We start from the raw sequence: 16,231 nt of genomic DNA on the forward strand, positions 1-16,231 counted from the left end.
TGAACTAGCAGGGGAGTCTCGAGAGAAGCCAGGTTATTCCGGTATATTTTTCTGTTGATATGAAAAATCGGGTAGATTTAGCAATATAGTGGTTGTATAATGTATATTACGATGTTATGATGAACTATATGCCTTCCTCCACCAGCGTTCTGAGTTGTTCAAAATGTTTGTAAGGATAATGATTGTTAGAAGGCAGCTCTCTGACTCTGAGATGGCAAAACTTGGTTTGTGTAACATTAGCAACACATTATTAGCTGTTTGATAACATAGTCAAGCAAAAGGCTAATCATATTAATTACCGTCATGTGTCCGATGTTGTAAAGAGTGAGAGCTACCATTGTGCAGCGTTTACCTCAGTAAGTTAACCGAGTGGATCTCTGAGCTGGCGTGAGCGAGTGGAGGCGGGGCTAATTTGCATATTCATTGACCCACGTATACTAAATGAGGCAAGGGTGTAGAGTTACATTCAAGCTATTTTAAGGCATGGAGAATTTTTTTTCCATAGGAAAAAACGTTTAAATGTGTTATTTTGGTGATCAAAGATTACTACAGGGGGTTGACTAGACAAAGATTGACTACAGGGGGACATTTTTTGTTCAATTATAATGTTAGTCAAGGTTTCTTGCACTAAAAACAGTTTACAGAGGAAGTCTTGATTTTTAAATTGTTTCCAACTTTCCATAGTACATTAAACTCTTTTAAACTGTTTTCATAAGCTACCATTACCTTAAATCCATGATTTGTGTTTTTTACTGTTTGCTGATCTCTGTTCTCATCCTTGTGTTGATTCTCTTTATTTCACTTGTGTTCAGGACAAAATTAGACTTGGGAATTGTGAAGAAATCTAAAATAGTTGATGAGGTGAGAACCTTTGTTAGTTAATTTTCCAGCATACAGTTTTCTCGTGTGCGTGTGCGTGTGTGTGTGTGTGTGTGTGTGTGTGTGTGTGTGTGTGTGCGTGTGTGTGTGGTTAACTTGATTTGGTTTGCAAGTGTTTGCATAACTTTCACCACACAACATGAAATCTATATTGATGACACACTTTGCTACAAACCACTAAAACCATAGCTCATGTTTTGTATATTGCAATTATTATTATTTATAAATGTAATTATCACATGGCTGAATGCTTGATTTTAATTGGTCCATCAGTCAAATATCTTAATGATGCAAAACTTTATTTTTCTGATTTCCTCCTAGTTTCATATCCCCTGTAGTGTTATCATTAACTAAAACCTTTCAGTATTTGATATAAAGCTGAAATAAAATAGAAATATTAGTTGAAAAACTTAAGAAAAAAAGGAATTTTGCTCTAGCAACTAACTGAAATAAATACAAAGTTCTGTCATGAAACTCTAGATGGTGCAGGCTGATAGGTCCTTAACTCGATCTGCTCGTAATCACATCATTCCCTACAGGGCACAGCTGATTGGTTCCTGCTGTATCAGTAGCTATTGAGCTCGCTGCTCAACTGTTAAATACTTGGTCAGCGCTTGCTGTAGCATTTTGCAGCGTGTTTTCAAAAACCCTCCACCTTCCCCAGCTCCACCTGTATAGCTCTGCTATGAGCTGCAAAATGTAAAATAAACCCCTGACAAGATGATCTGCACCCCAATTCAGCATCAGGAGTTTTGCAACACTCTGAAAGGGTTTATTTTGCAATAATGACCTGCTTATTTATTGAACATTGGTGTCTTTTATCATGCATTTCATTATGTCAGTCTCTTAGGTTTGTTGAAGCATTTCGCATTGGTGATTATTTACTGTTTTAATGTCCCCTTCTTAGTGGTTCACTTTGAAGGACACCCTTACAGGACGGGTTCACCTCAGACTGGAGTGGCTGACACTAGAAGCCAACGCAGAAAGACTGGAAGAGGTCTTGCAACACTGTACATACACAGAACACAGGGGGTTTTCTTGGAATACAAATGGGTGTGCTATGTTCTCCACACATGCAAACAGTGTGTTCGTCTACTCCACCTTTTAACCAATCCCAGGAATCTTTAAACGAGATAGAAAGCTTACTTTGCACACTTGACAAACAGAGCAACTGCAAACAGGAGTTCTTACATTTGGTTTGCTCCACCCTACTTTGCCCTCATTTTTTTTCTCTCTCTCTCTCTTTCTCTCAGGTTCTGAAGAGAAATGAAAGTGTGGTGAGTAAAACAGCAAAGCCACCCTCAGCAGCCATCATAGCAGTGTATTTGGACAAGGCTGAGGCACTTCCTGTGAGTAATACTCTCACATCCTCTTCCTGCTGCACTTTTTGTTCTAACACACGCACACACACACACATGTTGGTGTATGTGGTTACGGGGACTCTCCATAGGTGTAATGGTTTTTATACTGTACAAATGCTGTATGTCTAATATGTTTTTTAAGCCAATTGTTTTATGAGGACACATTGGTGTCCTCATAAACCACATATGCCAGAACACACACAAACACACACACACAGTAGTTCTGCTCAACAAGGCTGCATTTATTTAATCAAATACACAGTAAAAACAGGAATATTGTGGAATATTATTGCAATTTAAAATAACTGTTTTATACTTGAATATATTTTAAATTGTAATTTATTTCTGTGATGCAAAGCTGAATTTTCAGCATCATTACTCCAGTCTTCAGTGTCACATGATCCTTCAGAAATCATTCTCATATGCTGATTTGCTGCTCAAGAAACATTTCTAAGGATTATCAATTTTGAACACACTAATTTTTTTTTTTGTGAAAACAGTGATATATTTTTCTTTGATGAATAGAAAGTACAAAAGAACAGCATTTATTTGAAATAAATAAATGGTACATTTTGTAAAAATGTAAATGTTTTTACTGTCACTTTTGATCGATTTAATGCATCCTTGCTGAATAAACACAATAATTTCTTTCAAAAAATTTTTACAAGCCCCAAACTTTCAAAACGGTAGTGTATGTGGTTCAGGTTTTGCCACCTTGTCCTTGGAAGGGTAGTGAAACCTGAAATCACCCTAAAGTGGGGATGAGCCAACAATCCCTACAATGAAAATGGCTTAACAAACATACTAAATAATTTCTCAGTTACAATCTAAAAACGCAAAAAGGTTTCTGTGAGGGTAACATTTAGGGTTAGGGGATATAAAACATTAGCTCAGTGTAAAAACAGTAGAAGTCAATGGAAAGTCCCACCATGATAGAAAAAACAAACCTGTTAAATGTTTCTGGTTACCCACAACCTGCCATTTCCCTTTTGTGTTTGGCAGTAGACTGGCTGCCGCCCACTTTGAAGCAGAGTAAAAGAAGGACTACAGCCATGTCTAGAGAAACTATTAAATGTAACATTAGATATATCTTATCCAGCTCATGGTCTTGAGAGAGCACTCTGTGAAAGCACTCGCACCGTTTCCCGCATCCAGTATATTTTACTAGAAGTGCAATGCCAAAAGAGTTCACTTAGAGGCACACAATGATACTTAAAACTCTTGAAACAAGTACACACTTGCATCAAGTGAATATCCCAGAGCGCTCAAGCTTACTGCGCTACGGTCTGGAGGACTTTAAAGGAATGTCCTGGCTTCATTGTGAGTTAGGCTCTACTGCTGACTACAGATAATAATTTAGACTCCTTCCTCAGTTCTCAAGCAAAAACTGTGTTTATGGTAATGCTGTTAGTGTAAGTAGTGCTTTGCTCTGTGATAAAAGTAAAAGGATGCATTTGAAATAATGAACTGCACCTGTCTTCTTGGCTGTCAATAAAGTGCATTCTATCAAGTATGCATACATGTAGTGCGAATGCAATCTTGACATACTACATGATGGCATTGTCATGTGAACTTTCTATTCATTAAAGAATCCTGAAAAAACATCATGGTTTCCACAAAAATATCAAGCTATGAAAGCTTGTTTTCGCCATGGAATGAAAAAAAATTCAACTTTTTATCTCAGAATTGCGAGTTATAAAGTCAGAATTGTGTCATATAAATTCACAATTCTGAGGAAAAAATGTCAGAGTTGTGAGATTAAAAGTGGCAGTTACCTTTTGTGTTTTTTATTCTGTGGTGTAAATGTGCTTTCATATTAAGCAGCACAACTGTTTTCAATATTGGTAATAATAAGAAATGTTTCTTGAGCATCAAATCAGCATATAAGAATGATTTCTGAAGGGTCATGTGACACTGAAGACTGGTGTAATGATGCTGAAAATTCAGCTTTGCATCACAGGAATAAATTACATTTTAAAATATTTAAATAGAAAACTGGGTTTTTAAATTGTAATAATATTTCACAATATTTTTACTGTATTTTTAATCAGATAAATGCAGCCTGGGTGCATAAGACACTTCTTTTAAAAATCCTTTAAACAGTTGTGTGTCTCGCTTACTAACCTAATTTATTTTAAATAGTTCCGTTTTTTTATCAGTTTAAACTGGTAACCTAATCATATTAATGACAAAATGATAAATGAACTGTCATGAATTTCTATTATATGTTTGTTTTTAAATGTGTTTGTACCCGTTTCTTCTATTTTTAGATGAAAAAAGGCAATAAGGATCCCAATCCGATTGCTCAAATCTCAGTGCAGGATGTTACTCGTGACAGCCGGGTAAGACGCACACTTACCATCTTTGCCAACCAAACTTTCCCATGTGACCCTCTCTTCTCACTCACTTATTTCTCTTCCTTTTAGATTTGCTGGAATACGGTGAACCCCCAGTGGGAGGACGCGTTCACTTTCTTCATCAGAGATCCAAGCAAACAGGACATTAGTGTACAGGTATGCTACCATAATCCGCCCTATTTACACCTGGTTTGAACATACACAAGCTCTAAACACAGGTGTAAACGGGGTTCAGATGTAAATACTTCCAGGATATTTTTTTTTTTTCCAAATGTGAATTTTGCTGGTTTACATTCATGCTACTTAAGCCATTTTTCCATTGACTCTCTTTTTCAGGTGAAGGATAATGACCGTGTTCAGGTTTTGGGAAGTCTGTCCATTCCTGTTTCCCAACTTCTCTCATGTCCAGATCTGACTTTGGATCAGTGGTTTAATCTTGAGAATTCCGGCTCAGACAGCCGCATCCACATCAACACAGTTCTCAGGGTAAATTCATCTGACACACAATACACAAGCTTTAGTACACATATGCATATACTTGACGATTCAAAAAAACGATTTTTTATGTTTTTGAAAGAAGTCTATTATGTTCGCCAAGGCTGCATTTATTTGATCAAAAATACAGTTAAAACAATAAATTGTAATAAAAAAAATATGATTACAGTTTAAAATGTAATATGTTTTAAAATGTAACTTATTCCTCTGATGGCAAAGCTGAATTTTCAGCATCATTACTCCAATCTTCAGTGTCACATGATCCTTCAGAAATCATTCTAATATGCTCAATGTTGAAAACAGTTCATATTTTTGTGGAAATATTTTTGTTTCAACAGCATTTATTTGATATAGATATCTTTTTTAATATTATAAATATCACTTTAATGCATCCTTGTTAAATAAAAGTATAATTCTCTTGAAAAAAAAAAATCTTACTGGCCCTGAAACTTTTGAACTGAACAAGATAACATGACAGCGTTTATTGTGTTTCGTCTGCACGTGATCTGCAACATAAATAATTTATGATGTATGAAAAAAAGCCCCTGATTGCACCAACTTCCATTTTTATTACAGATATTTTGTGCTTATTTCCCAGGAAGTGACAATTTAGTTCTCTTGAACATCTGGAAATGGTGCTTTATTCACAAATGTTTTTTGCGATATTCCAATTTTGCGCACAAGTTAAACTGGTTGGAAACATAGCTTATATTGATGTCATTTCCTGCAGGTTCTCTGGATGGATGAAGCCGCTGTTACTTCCTCCCTCCTCTCCAGTGACCCTCTTTCAAAGAGCTCTGCCTCACGTCCACAGAAGACGGCGCCCCATTCCAGCTTCGCTACTGAGGTGTGCAGATCTCATCCATTCACGTTGCTATGCTATTAATATTTTATATTATTTGCCACACAAGTACGATTGATGCCACACAAGTACATTGTGTACTTGTTCTTTGATGGTCCGATCGATCATAACCACCCTCTGAAATCAAAATAAAATTATCTGCTCTTTGTTCCTGCAGGGGGTGCTGCGGGTCCATCTTGTGGAGGCTCAAAATCTTGTTGCGAAGGACAACATGATGGGTGGGATGGTGAAGGGGAAGAGTGACCCGTATGTCAAGATACAAATTGGAGGTGAAACCTTTAAAAGTCAAGTGATCAAGGAGAATCTCAACCCCACCTGGAATGAGATGTATGAGGTGGGAATACTTGCAAATGCATTTATTAATCAAACCATAACACTATGTCCAGAATGACATTCTGCAATTCTACTATACTATACTATACTACACCACACTATTCTGTACTATACTATACTGTACTATACTATACTATACAGTACTATACAGTACTATGCTGTACTATACTATACTATACTATACTATACTATATCACACTATTCTGTACTATACTATACTGTACTATACTATACTATACTATACTGTACTATATCATACTATACTATACTATACTATACTGATTTGCTGCTGAAGAAACATTTCTTATTATTATATAATATTGAAATATTGTTCTGCTTAAAATTTTTGTGGAAACCGTTATACATTTTTTTCAGGATTCTTTGATAAATAGAAATAAATAAATTCTATTTTTAATATTTTTAACATTATAAATGTTATTACTTTTGACCAATTTAATGCATCCTTTCTGAATAAAATATTACTTTTAAAACAAACAAATTTGTACAATAGTAGTATAAGCCACAATTTAAAATTTTCCTTCTTGAATCATTTTTTATTGGACTACTAAAAACATTTTCATAAAAAAAATTAATTATTAAAGTAAAAATAATCATACTTATTCCCAAAATGATTGCTGGATACCACTTAATAAATTAAATATGCATGATATTTATCATATTTACATTTAATCGGATTAAAAACATAATGTGGTCATATAACAACAATGTTTGACATGTTTATTGTTGCATACTGTTTCATATGCTATTTTTAAAATAGTAAGCTGCAAAAGATTGTTTGACAGTGTTTTAACTTGGCATTTCCTGTTATTATTTTTAAGGTGGTTTTGACGCAGCTTCCAGGTCAGGATTTGACATTGGAAATTTTTGATAAGGACATGGACATGAAAGATGACTTTATGGGCAGGTAAGAAAGCTGCTGTCAATATCATCTAGAAGAACTCTAAGCATTGTTTAGTTTTAGCATTATTTATGCATATATTGTTTTTCTTTTAGGCTGAAGATGAATCTGAGTGACATAATCAGCTCTCAATACATTAATGAGGTTGAGTATATGTGCATCAGTAGTAATAAGTATAAAAATAAGTTATATATATATAAAGTACTCATATCCTCTTGTGACTGTGTTTGTGTGACAGTGGTTTTCTCTGAGCGATGTTAAGCGTGGCCGTGTTCATCTCGCTCTGGAATGGCTTCCCACTGTAACACAACCAGAGAAACTACAGCAGGTGGGCAGAACCGTCTCTCATCCTCCACCAATCTCTGTCAGTATTGAAAATACATTGATGAAACTAACTGGTTGATTTATTCGTCAGGTGTTGATGTACCAATCAAAGAGCTCATACATGAATAAGACAGTGCCGACTGCTGCTCTTCTGTTTGTGTATGTGGAGAGCGCACATGAGCTTCCTGTGAGTATGACACAAATGACATCTCTTAAATATCTCATTTGTTCTCTCAGACAGTAATGAGAGTAATGGAAGGACTGAAATCCTCCTGTTTCTCAGATTTTCCTCCTGAGAAAAATACCCCAGTAATCTCGTATGTTTCCCCTCTAGAGTTTCAGAAGAGATCTCAGCAATGTCTCAAACTGTGCTCAGATTTGCCAGGAAACAAAGTGTGCAATCAGAAGTCAAACATTTTTCAAATCTTATAGCTGCTATTTTTTTTGTGTAAAAAAACTTTTATTCAGCATTTAATTGATCAAAAGTGACAGTAAAGACACTTATAATGTTATAATTAATTTAAATTCAAATGCTGTTCTTTTGAACTTTCTATACATCAAAGAATCCTTAAAAAAGTATCATGGTTTCTATAAAATATGAAGCAGAACAACTGTTTCCAATCAGAAATGTTTCTTGAGCAGCAAATCAGCATATTAGAATGATTTCTGAAGGATCATGTGACACTGAAGACTGGAGTAATAATGCTGAAAATTCATTTCTGAGGAATTTTAGGAGAAAAATCTGAGACAGAGTTGATACTTTAATGAAACATTTACCCACAGTGCTTTACAAATGGTTCTCTTAAATGTCATTTTTTCTCTGTGTGTTTAGTTGAAGAAGAGTGGAAAGGAACCTAAAGTTGGAGCGGAGCTCATTTTGAGAGGAACTTCTCATAGAACCACAGTGAGAAACTACTTTACACAGATTCTGTTGAATTGTTTGATTAATGACGTGTGGCTAAAATCCATTTCTTTTTTCCTTTACTTGACTCTGTGTGATGTAGGTCTGTGAGCGCACCAGCTCTCCCCAATGGGGCGAGGCATTTCACTTCCTGGTTCGAGACCCTTTGAATGAAAACCTTGTTGTGAAGGTTAGAACTCGCAAACAGCACATTTTTATGCTGTGTTTGACTTGCAGCACACTTCACCACCTGACCTTAACCTTTTAACCTCACTTTTTCTCACCAGTTGTCCCACAATTGGGATTTCTCTCTGGGATCCGTGGTGATTCCCATCAAAGAGCTTCTCTCTGAACCAGATCTGCTGCTGGACCAGTGGCTGAATCTAGATGGAGCGTCCCCTCAGAGTCAGATTCTGCTCAGAGCTCAACTGAAGGTAAAACACACACGCATTCATATTCCATTTTCATTTGCTGTACCATTTTTTTTTTATGTTTCTGAAAGAACTCTCTAATGCTCATCAAGGCTGCATTTAACTGATCAAAATACAGTAAAACAGTAATATTGTGAAATATTATTACAATTTAAAATAACTTGTTTCTATTTGAATATATTTTTAAGACCCCCTGTGGTGAAAATCAAGTTTTTAATGTTGTTTATATGTCTATGTGGTGTTTTTAATAAGCTTTAAGACAAACCATGTGCAAATTCATCAGTCAGCACCATTTCTGAGTATTTTCTCTTTAAAACGGCAGTTTACCAAAGACAGTCTCAAAAACATGGTTTCAAACCGGTGAACCTGATTTCACCAAGTACAACATGTCCCTGGATCAACATCTTTATTGATCCTGGAACAACATTCCAATCAACCAATCAGATTTGAGGGACAAGTTTACAGTTTATGTCAAGTTTAGGCTTACAACCAGGGTTAGGTGCTTCTACATTAGTGTTATTTCCCTCTGATTTTAGAGATAACTTATGGGTAGGGTTAATTTTAGGGGTAGGGATAGGGTTAGGACTATGTTTTCAGACAGGAATGTCATTCCAGGATCAACAAAAAATGTCTTACTTGGCAAAATCACGGCGAACATTTGAAACCGTCCCCTAATTCCTCCCGTCACAAATATGTAACCAATTCCGTCAACACGTTGGGCTGGGCTTTTTCTATCATTATTTCTAAGGATGCTGTTTTTTAGAAGGCTGCTGTCTGACTCTGAGATGGACTAATATGATGTTACCTTATGTTGTAGATTCTTTGCCCTAAAGAGACGGAGAGCTCTGAAGACCAGCATGAGGAGCCGCAACATCCTGAAGTGTCCAGCGTTAGAAGCAAACAAGAGGAGGAAATGATGCAAAAGTGAGAGGAGGAGAATTTCACATGCCATACAGAGCCCTCAAACATATGCCCAACAATCTAGATGATATTTAATAAACAGTGCCTTAAAGTGAAGTTCTTTTATTTAATTTAAATTATGTAATTTCTCTTAAAAATTAAAATTCTCTTCTCTGAACTCTATAAATCCATGGCTGGTTAATGTAAGAATTATGTTTTATAGAAAACTGTATTTAAGTGTGTGTATTTATTTATTGATTATACTCCACTGTTAAGTGTGTTTATTGATGCTATGTTTAAAAAGAGTGATGTTTCATATCCATATTGTTACATGTTATGTAACTTCTTTGACCACATGCGAGAGAAAAGACAATAAACTTATTTTGACTTTGACGTGCGTGTCTGTGTTTGTTTGGGGGGTTTTAGGTCTAGTATTGAAGAGGTCCCACCATCTCCTGTCAGCAGGACTTCCTCTGTGTCAGTCCCAGAAGAGGAGGAAGTCCCAGAGGTCACGGAAGTGTCCAGTTCAGATGACCTTCGACCCCTACACACCAGCCCTGACCCCAGCTTTGGTACAGAGGTGAGAAATATTAGGCTGAAAATATTAATCAGGCTGTTGATATGGCTTATAAATGCAAAGACATCAACATAGTGAGATCATTTTATGTTTTTTAGGGTGTGCTTCGCCTTCACCTGCTGGAGGCTCAAGATCTGGTTGCGAAGGACAACATGATGGGTGGGATGGTGAAGGGAAAGAGCGACCCGTATGTCAAGATCCATATCGGAGACACAACCTTTAAGAGTCATGTGATCAAGGAGAACCTCAACCCCACCTGGAATGAGATGTATGAGGTGGGTTTAGGTCCTCAAATGTTGTTTTAGTTGATGTTAAAATGGTTTTAAATATAATATCATGTGATCAATGCTTTTCCCAGCTGGTTCTGACCTCCAGCTCGACCTCTGATGTCCTTGTGGAGGTTTTCGACAAAGACATGGACAAAGACGACTTTTTGGGGAGGTATGTGGCATTGTTATTGTTAAATAAAACTGAAACTATTAAAAATCCTTTGCGTTGGCTAAAATAAAAATCATATAAAATAAATACATGTAATAAATATAATATAAAATATAAATATTGGATCTAAAATGTGAACTTAAAAAATTAAAAAAATGTTTCCTTGGCAAAAAGTAATAAAAATGCAAAAGCACACAACAAAAATGACTAAAACTTAAACTAAAATGAAAACTAAAATGAAAACTGTAAATATATAAATAAAAGCTAATTCAAGCTATTTATAAATAGTCAAGTCACCTTTATTTTTTATAGCGCTTTATGCAACACAGATTGTTTCAAAGTAACTTTACAGTGATAAATACTGTAATAGTATGTAAATAATAGTGAAATAACACTGGTATGTGGATCAAAGTCAAACACACATTGGCATGTTGACATGATGCTCATCCATGTCATTTTACTGATCCTGTATGTGTCCACAGGCTGAATATCAGCTTACAGGAGATCATTCAGTCCCAGTTGACTGACAAAGTGAGTGTATCATCACTAATATCTTTCCTCATTCTCTTTTAGTGATTTGATTTTGAACAGTTTAGACACATTGTCTTAAATTGGCATTTACGGAGGATTGTTAGTAAGTTTACTGGTAGAGTGAGAAAGTGTTGTAATATATTAGCTTTTTAATAGTATTATTGTTTTCTGATTTCTGAATATATAATGTATTTGTGTAATGATAAATCATTTCTTATTTTTGCTAATTCCGTTGTGTTTTCTTTCTCTGTGTCAGTGGTTTTCTCTGAGTGATGTCAAACATGGCCGAGTTCATATGATTCTGGAGTGGCTGCCAACAGTAACACAACCTGACCGACTGCAAAAGGTCATTATTAAATCTGATATTATATTATATTATATTATATTATATTATATTATATTATATTATATTATATTATATTATTTTATATTATACATATGATGTTTTTGAATATCAATAGTAGTTAGATCCATGTGAAATCCATCTCTTCTAGACCTTATTGTAGGCTTTATTGTTTTATTTAATTGATTTAATTTAAGTACCTCCTGAAATTTTAAGCGAGCCTCTAACCTTTCAGTAAAATCGATGATTAAAACATTTAGTAACTAATTTTGTAAGATCAGAGTAAAGTGTTTATTTTAAAATGAAATACATTTTTTTAATATATATTTGTCTATTATGTAGTATTATTATGAAGTATAATTAATGTGAAAATATTTTTCTATAATTTAATTTGCTGTTTTTTGAGTTTACTTTTTCATTTTACTTGTCAAGTGATGTATACAATGTCAAGATCATCTTACCTTTCAGTAAATATGATGAATAATTCATTTAATGACTCATTTTGCAAATTATATTTGATAATTATATTTAATTGTCTTGATTTTAAAATTAAAAATATAATTTTAGTGTATTTATCTAATATTTAATGTATTAAATGTGAATATATTTTCAAATAATTTAATTTGGCATTAGAATTTCTGTCTCAATCTCAACGTTTTGAATTATTTTCTTGTTTTCTTCATGTCCAGGCTCTGCAGTTACAGTCAGAACATTCGTACCTGAACAAATCCGTGCCGTCAGCAGCTCTGTTCTACATCCTCTTGGAGAGAGCTTGTGACCTGCCGGTACGTCTTACACACATGCACTTACAAGCATTTACACAAATAATGTTGGATCAAAAACTGTGATTAAAGCATTTTCATTGGTGTTCATGTGTGCAGCTGAAGAAGAGTGGAAAGGAACCTAAAGCTGCTGCAGAGCTGGTTTTCGGTGACATTTCTTATAAAACCAAGGTGGGAATTTGTGCCTTTTGTAAAGATTAAGTTGTGTGTCCATTTCTGACCTTTAATATAAGCAACTTCTGCTGGTCTCTTAAAAGGTGTGTGACCGCTCCACGTCTCCTCAGTGGAGTGAAGCTTTTCACTTCCTGGTTCACAAACCAAGAGAGGAGATTCTTATTATAAAGGTAAAGTAGATTAGGTTCCTAATTTTGTTTTGGAGTCTGCTACAATAGGTTTGCATGCATCCAAGGTCAAAAATTTTTTAATTTTCTCATGATATACATTGCAGCATCACCTCTTTTCTCACAGTGTCTGAAACAGTTCAATAAAGGATTTGGTCTCTCTAAACAACTCGTTTCCGATAGCCTCCTCTGCTCTGATTGGTCAGATGGCCCAGTCTGTTGTGATTGGTCTACTGCTTATACCATGTGTCGGAAATGAAACGCTCATTATCATATCTGAATCTCAGCTCTGGATCTTCCTCAGCACTTGATACACAGTTATAAACAGTAACGATGACGTTGGTTTTACCGTATCAATTCCAGCGCAAATCCTCATCTTTTGGAAGTGCATGCAGTGGATTTGCTTTCGTAGTGCTGAAAACAGCGTCTTCTCGACATGTCAACAACACAAACCAAACTCTTCCAGTCTCAGCTACATCTACAGTGTTTGAGGGTCAAAGTAGACGTTGGCAGCCAATGAAGACAATAGGCTGGCATTATGCAAATCTGTTACAAACCTATGTAGGTTCATGCAGGAAGTGAGACTGGAATTACTGACGACTCATTTCAGGCAGTTTAGAATCACATATATTGATATAATAATATACACACGCATATATATTATGTAATCACAAACTTTTATGTTAGATGCGATTAATCACGATTAATTGATTTGACAGCACTATTATTTATATTAAGTAGAATATATTACTTAATTATCTAATTATTAGTATTATTTTTAATAATAACAATAATAATAATATGTATTATTATTAAAAGTATAATACATTATAGAATTTAAATTTAAATGAATAAATTATGGATTTTATTATCTTTGTTCATATTTTTCTCTTATTTCACCGCCGTAGCTTTCAAGTGCCTTTGAGCAGCCCTTAGGCTCTGTGGTTCTACCAATCAGAGAGCTGCTTTCAAAACCAGATCTACTGATGGACCAGTGGTTGAGTTTGGATGGAGCAGGTCCTGAGAGTGAAATTCTGTTGAGGGCACAACTTAAGGTGAAACAATTATTCTTTTTACTTTTTCTAGAAACTGAAGTCAATAAAAGATTATTTTATTGTACATGGATCTCATAATTAACATATTTTTAAATGGCTAAATTGCTCTACTTTATTATCAGATTTTGGACTCAAGGATGGATGTAAGTGCCCTTCATTGTAAAAAGCCTGTTGTTGAAGAAGACCTTTCAGTGGGTAAACAGCATGAAGAAAAAGCACCAGTCACTGCTGAACATTCACAAGCTGCAGTCAGTAAGGAGTCTGAGAAGAAGACGCTGCCAACAAAAGGGTTTGATGTTTTTTGTGATGTTAATGATTTCATATGTCACACCATTTTGTTTTGAGAGCTAAACCAGATTGTTTGTGCTCATGACCAACAGGATCAGTGAACTAGCAGCCTGTACTGTACCAGTACCTGTATCTATGCCGGAAGAACATCAAAAACAAACAGCCGCCCATGTCATAGATGACCATCACACGCCATCAGCTCCGAAAACACAGCTTGACACTGAGGTTAGTTTGTGTGTTTAAAGCATAACTCGCATGAACATTTTATTTCAATGAATTAATAATTGATTGATTTAATTTGACGTTTATATATATATATATATAGAGAGAGAGAGAGAGAGAGAGTGTGTGTATATATATGTATAAAATAAAATTTTATATTATGTGTTTTTTTTTGTTGTTGTTGTTGTTGACATTCAAATATTTTTATTCAATAATTTTTTATTTTTATTTTTTATTTTTGGTTAGGGTTTTTTGGTTTTGTAAAAAAGCTAACTTTTAAATGATTTGCTCATTTGTTGTTTTTCATTCACAGGATCTCAGCAAACTTCCTGATTCCACTACTAATGTGGGTGGATATATGGAACCAGTCAAAACATTTGGATCAGCCCATGAAGAGCAACAACACGTGGATAAACCAGTAGAACAGTGAGTTTTCTTTGCATGGTTTTGATAACCCTGATTTAGCTTGAATTAATAGTTATATGTTATTAATAATGATAATAATGGATTATGACCATATGTATGTCTGTGTGTGTTCATGTTAAACAGGTCTCACAAGAAGGTTTCTCCCAGTGTTCCTGCAGAAGAGTCAAAAGTATCTAGTTCAACAGACGTACGGCCCCAAAAGACTAGCTTTGACCCCAGTTTTGGCACCAAAGTGAGTCTGATATTTTCTTGACCTTTTAAGTTCCTGGATCAACATGCCCTCTGATTTTAGTATTAGGTTTAAGGATGTTTGAACATCTCACATGGCAGGATCACATTAGCATTCTTCTAATGTTGTTGTTATTGTTCAATATCTGTCCCGTAGGGGGTGCTGCGTATCCATCTTTTGGAGGCTCAAGATCTGGTTGCTAAGGACAACATGATGGGTGGGATGGTGAAAGGGAAGAGCGACCCGTATGTCAAGATCCATATCGGAGACACAACCTTTAAGAGTCATGTGATCAAGGAGAACCTCAACCCCACCTGGAATGAGATGTATGAGGTGGGGATAAGAGATAATGTAGTTTGGAAAAAAAATTCAATATATCACAGAAAGGTTTTAGATGTTTCTGTAGTAACCATATTGTTTTCTCTAGTTATGCTCATCTTTGAAATATTTCTAAATATTTTAAATTATTATCCGTAAAATTAAAAAAAAAAAGAAAGAAACATTGAAACATTGGTTTTTTTTCTCCTTTTTATTTACTAGATGATTCTGAGTCCAGATCATAATCTAGAGGTGAAATTTGAGGTCTATGACAAGGATGTTGACTCTGATGATTTCCTTGGAAGGTACTTTACTAATCTTTTTTTGGGACAACTAGGCACATTTTCCTTCCATTTCTCATTACAATAATATATATATATATATATATATATATATATATATATTTCACATACTATAATCAACATAAATAACATTTTACTCTTGTCTTCATGTGTGCTCAGGTTCAAGCTCAAACTTGGAGCCATTATCAGGACCCAGTACAATGATGAAGTGAGTATCAGTCAACACATTTGGCTCTGATTTGTAAGAACACAACACAATAAGCGCATTAATCTTTCCCTGCTGCCTTTTCTTTTCCAGTGGTTCACTTTGAATGATATAAAACATGGTCGGGTCCATTTGGTTCTGGAATGGCTGCCCACCGCAACACAACGGGATAAATTGGAACAAGTCAGTTTAAATGAAGACACATGGAGTCTGATGATTCTTTGTTTATACAAAAAAAGAATTAATACTAAAAGAGTTTTTTTTTTTTTTTTTTATTCAGGTAATGCAGATGCAAAGCACTCGATCCTACCACAACAAATCTGTGCCGTCAGCAGCGTTGCTGTCTATTCTTTTAGACAGAGCACATGACCTGCCTGTGAGTCATTCACATATATATTTCTTTTATGTTTAC

At 35.0% G+C, this 16,231-nt stretch overlaps 1 protein-coding gene across 2 annotated transcripts in view; it reads left to right on the forward strand.

The window, feature by feature from the left end:
- The window catches only part of esyt1b (extended synaptotagmin-like protein 1b), a 30,225-nt gene that overhangs the window by 8,432 nt on the left and 5,562 nt on the right, over positions 1-16,231 (forward strand). The window contains exons 11-44 of one of the 2 annotated variants that reach the window (XM_051896573.1): positions 813-861; positions 1,787-1,876; positions 2,133-2,228; positions 4,511-4,582; positions 4,667-4,753; positions 4,934-5,083; positions 5,823-5,939; positions 6,112-6,288; positions 7,127-7,212; positions 7,302-7,350; positions 7,445-7,534; positions 7,622-7,717; positions 8,363-8,434; positions 8,535-8,621; positions 8,719-8,865; positions 9,680-9,786; positions 10,189-10,342; positions 10,438-10,614; positions 10,698-10,780; positions 11,260-11,308; positions 11,565-11,654; positions 12,341-12,436; positions 12,533-12,604; positions 12,691-12,777; positions 13,683-13,829; positions 13,952-14,118; positions 14,210-14,342; positions 14,653-14,765; positions 14,889-14,997; positions 15,151-15,327; positions 15,535-15,617; positions 15,774-15,822; positions 15,913-16,002; positions 16,100-16,195. In XM_051896573.1, coding sequence (XP_051752533.1) covers positions 813-861; positions 1,787-1,876; positions 2,133-2,228; positions 4,511-4,582; positions 4,667-4,753; positions 4,934-5,083; positions 5,823-5,939; positions 6,112-6,288; positions 7,127-7,212; positions 7,302-7,350; positions 7,445-7,534; positions 7,622-7,717; positions 8,363-8,434; positions 8,535-8,621; positions 8,719-8,865; positions 9,680-9,786; positions 10,189-10,342; positions 10,438-10,614; positions 10,698-10,780; positions 11,260-11,308; positions 11,565-11,654; positions 12,341-12,436; positions 12,533-12,604; positions 12,691-12,777; positions 13,683-13,829; positions 13,952-14,118; positions 14,210-14,342; positions 14,653-14,765; positions 14,889-14,997; positions 15,151-15,327; positions 15,535-15,617; positions 15,774-15,822; positions 15,913-16,002; positions 16,100-16,195 — 3,544 coding nt within the window. The remainder of the gene's footprint in view (positions 1-812; positions 862-1,786; positions 1,877-2,132; positions 2,229-4,510; positions 4,583-4,666; positions 4,754-4,933; positions 5,084-5,822; positions 5,940-6,111; positions 6,289-7,126; positions 7,213-7,301; positions 7,351-7,444; positions 7,535-7,621; positions 7,718-8,362; positions 8,435-8,534; positions 8,622-8,718; positions 8,866-9,679; positions 9,787-10,188; positions 10,343-10,437; positions 10,615-10,697; positions 10,781-11,259; positions 11,309-11,564; positions 11,655-12,340; positions 12,437-12,532; positions 12,605-12,690; positions 12,778-13,682; positions 13,830-13,951; positions 14,119-14,209; positions 14,343-14,652; positions 14,766-14,888; positions 14,998-15,150; positions 15,328-15,534; positions 15,618-15,773; positions 15,823-15,912; positions 16,003-16,099; positions 16,196-16,231) is intronic. The other variant, XM_051896574.1, reaches the window with a different exon arrangement.

The sequence above is a fragment of the Ctenopharyngodon idella genome, chromosome 6, assembly GCF_019924925.1.
Source record: "Ctenopharyngodon idella isolate HZGC_01 chromosome 6, HZGC01, whole genome shotgun sequence".
NCBI classification, from domain to species: Eukaryota; Metazoa; Chordata; class Actinopteri; order Cypriniformes; family Xenocyprididae; genus Ctenopharyngodon; species Ctenopharyngodon idella.